Consider the following 5,748-nt stretch of genomic DNA (forward strand, 5'->3'; position numbering starts at 1 on the left):
GCTGACTTGATCGTTGGAGTGCTAACCTGTAGGTACTCCCGTTCGGTGTTCCAACTACTACGAGAGTTCAGAAACAAAGAACAGAGTTGCTGTGGTCTATTGTAATCTCGCTTCCATCCGGAACCTCAACTCGAGAAACCTAAGCAAAACTATTCAGATAAAGGAAGAGGGGTGAAAATTAATTGTAGATTCTAATGTCCTTCTTCAGAATTTCTGAAAAAGTTGCAAGAAAATTGATTTAAATGCAGAGTGCTTTTGTGGGAGGTAGAGGACAAGAAAGTAGGAAGAATGATTCATAGAGATGGAAAAGTATATGTAAGTCGAAAGAGTTTGGGAGAGTAGGAATAAAAAACATGCTATTTTAACGACATACTACTAGGAAAATGATGTGTACAGGGACTTGTTGCTATCAAGTGTCGTCTAGTGCAATATAGTTTACGAACACACTGATTTAGGTTTTCACGACGAGAAGTTTATTCAATTAATGACAATGCAAATATTAATGTTTCTTCCCTTTTCTGATTATGTTTTTCTTAAGGATGATTGTCTAATATTTATATTCTATATATTATTTTTTCTTTCTTTCTGACTTGATGGTATATGTAATCCTTGTACGCATTATTTCTTTCCTTATAAAAATATAAAATATTTTAACTACAGATGGAATTTAACATATTATGACATACTAAATTATAAATTTATATGAATTTGTGTATTTTAACTCTTTTCATTTATTAAAGTTTTTAATTACCGTATATGGCCAGTTGTTGGATATTAAAATATTCATGCTTGAACAAATTTCTACAATTGTTTTCGTTTTTTCAATTTTTGAAAAAGATGACACATCCATTTATTTGAAGTGAGAGATGGTTAGGAGTAAAAATGAATAATTATAGGTGTTGATTAGAAAATCAAACATACACATATAATATTTTATTTTTCTTAAAATTTTAACATTTGTTTTCCTAATCCAGGAGAATTGCACTTCATCTAATAAGAACACGAGTTTAGAATTACTGCTGTCTTTTTAATTGTATCTTTAAAATATATTGATTAAAATATTTTAAAATATTAAAAATAATATTTATCAAAGATACAATAAATACACAATACAAAAATACAAATTTTAAAAATAAATATTGTTGATTCATAAATAGGAGGAGATTTGAAGTGTTAAAAGCATGAAATTGACTTCACCGACCCAATCATGTGTGCCATCAATCATCTCGAAAGGCAGGATAGTTAAGCAACGCTGTCAGGCACCAAATTCAAATCGTGTTTTGTTAGAATAATACAATACCCTACCAACTTCTTACGGTATTAAATATAAATTATTTATTGCCAATATAAATTCAAAATAAAGGATGATGCCTAAAATTTATTCAGTAATATTTTTAATAATAATAAATGCAATAAATAGAAAATAGAAGAAATAATTAAGAAAGGGATAGATATATGTACCTGAAGCCATGGGTGGATAGCTGTCCAAAAAGGAACTAATTGCTTTTAAGGCATTCTGCAGATATTAGAGCGCCGAGTTAATCTAAAAGTATTCATTCATCTTTTTCATTACACAAATAATTTTTTCAATTTTAAAAATTAATATTGAGAAATTAAAATCAAAATCATAAAAAAATGATTGAATATTTGTAAAAATAATAATTTAAGTTTAAAAATAGTTGAAGTATATGTTAAAAACATATTAACTAAAGTAATTGAAATAAATATATTGTGTTGAAAAAAAGAAAAGAAAAGAAATATTGAATGAGGAAGATACCAGTACTAGTTCACCCGGTTTTATTGGAAGTTCCTCCAAGCCTGTAATCTTGCTGCAAGTAGGTACACTCAATTATATATCGGACAACGATATTTTGACAACACTTTTTTACAATTTTTTAATAATGGAGTATGTGTCATTATTTTATTAGTCTATTTGAATTTATGTTTAAAAAATATTTAAAACAGACTAATCACAAGCTGTCACGTATGCGTTGTCAAAAAATTATTAAAAAAATGTTGTTAAAATTTTTTTTCCTTATATATTATGCCTTTTATATGAAAAATGTAAAACAGAGAACAAATATCACGGATTTACCTAATAACCAATCTTCCTTCAACTTCTTCAAACCAAAAGAATCTGCATCCTTTTGAGAAGGGTAACTTCTTTTTGTCCTTTCCCCACTCTGAACCCAAAGATTTTTTGGATATTAGATGTTGATTGAAAGTTGATATAAAAAAGGCTTTTTCTTTCTGTAAATCCATTATTACTAAATACACCCCATACTAATAATCATTTCAAAAAACTAATTTCGAGATTTGACAAAGAAGTGATGAGATACCCAGGTGCCAAAACAGTGTAGCCATGAGTTTGGCCTCTTTGGTATGTTTGACATCGACATCTTCCACGTTGATATCTCGCACAGCAATTTTTATATTTGGACCCATCGCTTCCATAACGTTCTCCAAGAATTTGATCACATTCTCCTAAATTATCAAAAGCAATGCAATTCAACAAATACATTGACACCATGAAATGCAGGAAAAGAGAAAAAGAAGAGAAAATATTGAAACTAACCTGGCCTTTGTAGGGACTGTAGAAGAGGTAGTCCTGGTACTCACAATCATCCGAAATCAACTGCTGCAATTCCTCCATGTTTTTATCATTCAAGGCACGGTGGAAATCTTTCACAATGCTCTCTATAACTGAACGTGCCACCAACTCGCCACTTTCCCCTACTCCCACTTTCCATTTTTCACTTCGCTCTTTCCGTAACCCTATTTTCGGCTTCTTTTCTTCCACCAATGTCAATGGAAACAACGCACCCTTCAAACAACTATTCTTCTTCTTCTTGTGTATTTGAGCAATGCATGGTCGTGCGTCACTCATCTTAATTTTCCAGCTTATGCAAGTTCCTAATGTGGCAGACATTTGGGGTAGTGATGCCATGGCCTAGCAAAACGAATTTCGAAATTGAAACAACTTATCGGTTATTTCATTATTCTAGTTACTTCCCAACTGGTCTTTGCATCTAACCAGTTTTCCATTTAAGAAAGGAATGGATGCTATTCCAGACACGCTTTTTTTCTTTCAAGTAATTATTTTCAAGTTCCACATATTTCCACCTTGTATATACATACCCTTTTTGTTACATTATAGTAACTTCTTTTATTATTTTTAATCAATGTTGTTGTTTCGTATGTGGAATCCAAGAGTGAGCTATCCAAGTCCTCTTCAATCTCCGGGTTAATTAATCTGTACGTACAAGATATCCTCGAATATACCAAAAAGTGGTAACCTGCAAAGAAATACTCTCTCACTCAAGTCAGCAAGATCACTAAAAGATTAAGTGAATGTAATTAGATCCAAAATCAATACCTAGTTTAGTATGTCTGTATTTATAGACATTAGATCCACTAATGAGTATTAACTTCCTCTGTAACTGTTACATTATGTTCCGTAACATTCGACCATTACCTATAATCGTCTCCTTACGTCAATTTCCTCTTCCGTAATGTTCGCTCATTAATGTCATTGATCACTCTTCAGCGCTCTGCCTTCACCCCTCTTCCGACTTTCACTATGACCGATCAACCAGCCTCCTCCCTTGAACACACGCGTTCTACCTTCAACTTACATCTTGACTGACCGATCTATTACCTGTCTTATACACACAGTTGCCATTTTTACCTAAAAACATTAAAAAAAAAGTATATATGTAAATTTAATTCACATTTTATATCCACTTAACTTATTATTAACTAAACTTAAATCAGAATTAGTCAGTTAATTGACATTTTGTGAGCTATGTTACAAAAGAAGGTGTGATTTAATTGAGGCGGTTGAGATGATTAACATAGTCATTTAGATGCATACTAAGTGTATTGTGATAGATAGACATAGAAAGACATAAATGACTAAATGGTAAGATTTATGTTAACATTTGTGATTGGAAGATTATACATGTGAAAGGGCACACAAATTATTGTTGTGGCAGATAATGCAACGACAATCAAGGGTCCCTCAATCATAAATTATGATCTCACATCACAAGAATGTTTGCTTTCCTATTTTCCATCATTCATTTAATGAAGCTTTGCTTCTTCTCTACCTTCATTTTTTCGGAAACCAAAGCCTTCACTCAATTAATTAGTTCAAATGCTACAGACAAAAAGTTTTTCTATGCATCACCCTTCGGCAAAGCACACACATGCATGATGGGATATCTTAACTGTTGTATTATTCTCTTTCTTCCTCATTTAACAAATCTGCTCTTCCACACTCACTCATTAATTATTACTATACATCTCAACTTTCTACATCTACATAATTCAAAATTGAATGAATATACATCTTTTTCAACGATCATATCGTCCTTAAATTTCTTATAATATTGATATAGTATATCTTTATTGAAATTAGAACATGATTTGTGCGTGTGTGTCTATATATATATTAAGGATAAAAGTGCACAAATGTTAAAAGGAAATAAATATACATATCTAATTCAATATATTAATCAAAGCTAAATAAAAAAGATTAAGTAACGATTTTATTTAAGATGTACTTCTCAAGTTTTCCATGAGGTTTTATATGATGAATCTATGTATAAGGATGGTCTAATTCAAGATTATTATTAGTGGTATATAATTTATTTGTTTGTAATTTTTTGTTAGGCTTTAATTGTAATTTTTTAATTCTAATTATATTTTAGGACTTTAAATTTGATCTCAATTAAAACATAATCAATCAAGGTTTAGGAATTGATGAGTCAAGAAGAGAATGGGGGACCAAGTAAATCATGAGAAGTGTGATGTGACTTAGAGTAAGGAAAACATGATACAAGCATAGGATATGCCATACTTGGACGTGGTAATAAGAGAGTTATTCTATATTCTTTTCAAGTTTGGGTGCTATTGAATTCTCAAATTTTATAACCTAGAGAAAGGAAGTTGAATTAGTGACCAAATTAAACACAAATTTTTATATATTATTTTAAAATTAAAAAAAAATGGTGTCCCGAGTAATAATGTTCTAGATCAACATCTTCTTATATAAGAGATTGTGCTCTCGTTGTAAAGATTTTATTTTAATTTGGCGATAGTTTATTCATTGAGAGGGTAATATTTTTCTCTGTCTTATCTTAAAGTTCTTAGAATTTAAGTGATAATTTTTTTCTCATTATTTTGAGTTATTTAAGTATTTTTATTTATCTACATTTTTTATACATATATTTGTTGGTATGTTACTATATTGTTTTTGTATTTTTATGTTTTTATATTTTTATATTGACTCAAAGCTTAGAACATATGATATTTCCATATCATGTTATACATAGATTCAATCAGTCGGCTATATTATAAGAATATTGAACTAATTATTTTACTTTGATTGTCAACTTGATTGGATGAATTGAATATGATGAATTGCTTATGTAAAATATCACTTTTCATATTTTATTTTTGGAAAATGATATATTAACATAATTTTTTTACATAAATTTGACATAGTTGACATTTTGTTTTTTTACGTAGTCTTTTAATTATTTAAAAGCTGGTGATTTTGAAATTGGTAGATAGTTCCTTTGGAAATTGGTAAATAGTTCCTTTGTTCATATTTTGGAGTTTGAGCTCAGATAACCTAAGTCAACTATGGAGTTTCTATTTTTGACATTGAATTCTTCTTTCTCATACGTGAGTTCTTTTTTTATTCTTCTTTCCTTCTTCATTTTTATTTATGTTTATTGACTT

At 29.8% G+C, this 5,748-nt stretch overlaps 1 protein-coding gene across 1 annotated transcript; it reads right to left on the minus strand.

Annotated features, from left to right (window-relative positions):
* Positions 1-1,138: 1,138 nt before the first annotated feature.
* LOC106778893 lies at positions 1,139-2,985 on the minus strand. Its single transcript, XM_014666893.2, has 6 exons — positions 2,576-2,985; positions 2,340-2,484; positions 2,096-2,183; positions 1,778-1,829; positions 1,462-1,516; positions 1,139-1,252 (listed from the first exon to the last, which is right to left on the minus strand). The coding sequence occupies exons 1-6, from the start codon at positions 2,945-2,947 to the stop codon at positions 1,218-1,220; spliced, it is 747 nt and encodes a 248-aa protein (XP_014522379.1). The 5' UTR covers positions 2,948-2,985; the 3' UTR covers positions 1,139-1,217.
* Between the last annotated feature and the right edge of the window lie 2,763 nt (positions 2,986-5,748).

The sequence above is a fragment of the Vigna radiata genome, unplaced genomic scaffold, assembly GCF_000741045.1.
Source record: "Vigna radiata var. radiata cultivar VC1973A unplaced genomic scaffold, Vradiata_ver6 scaffold_183, whole genome shotgun sequence".
Taxonomy (NCBI): Eukaryota; Viridiplantae; Streptophyta; class Magnoliopsida; order Fabales; family Fabaceae; genus Vigna; species Vigna radiata.

What these genes read in the sequence shown, in the direction of transcription:
- LOC106778893 (XM_014666893.2), bottom strand. Translation starts at nt 2,947, where the DNA reads ATGGCATCACTACCCCAAATGTCTGCCACATTAGGAACTTGCATAAGC. An exon ending in TACACTGTTTTGGCACCTGG is followed by an intron (nt 2,184 to 2,339) that starts GTATCTCATCAC and finishes CTTTGGGTTCAG; the next exon opens with AGTGGGGAAAGGACAAAAAG. An exon ending in CTATCCACCCATGGCTTCAG is followed by an intron (nt 1,253 to 1,461) that starts GTACATATATCT and finishes GGTGCCTGACAG; the next exon opens with CGTTGCTTAACTATCCTGCC.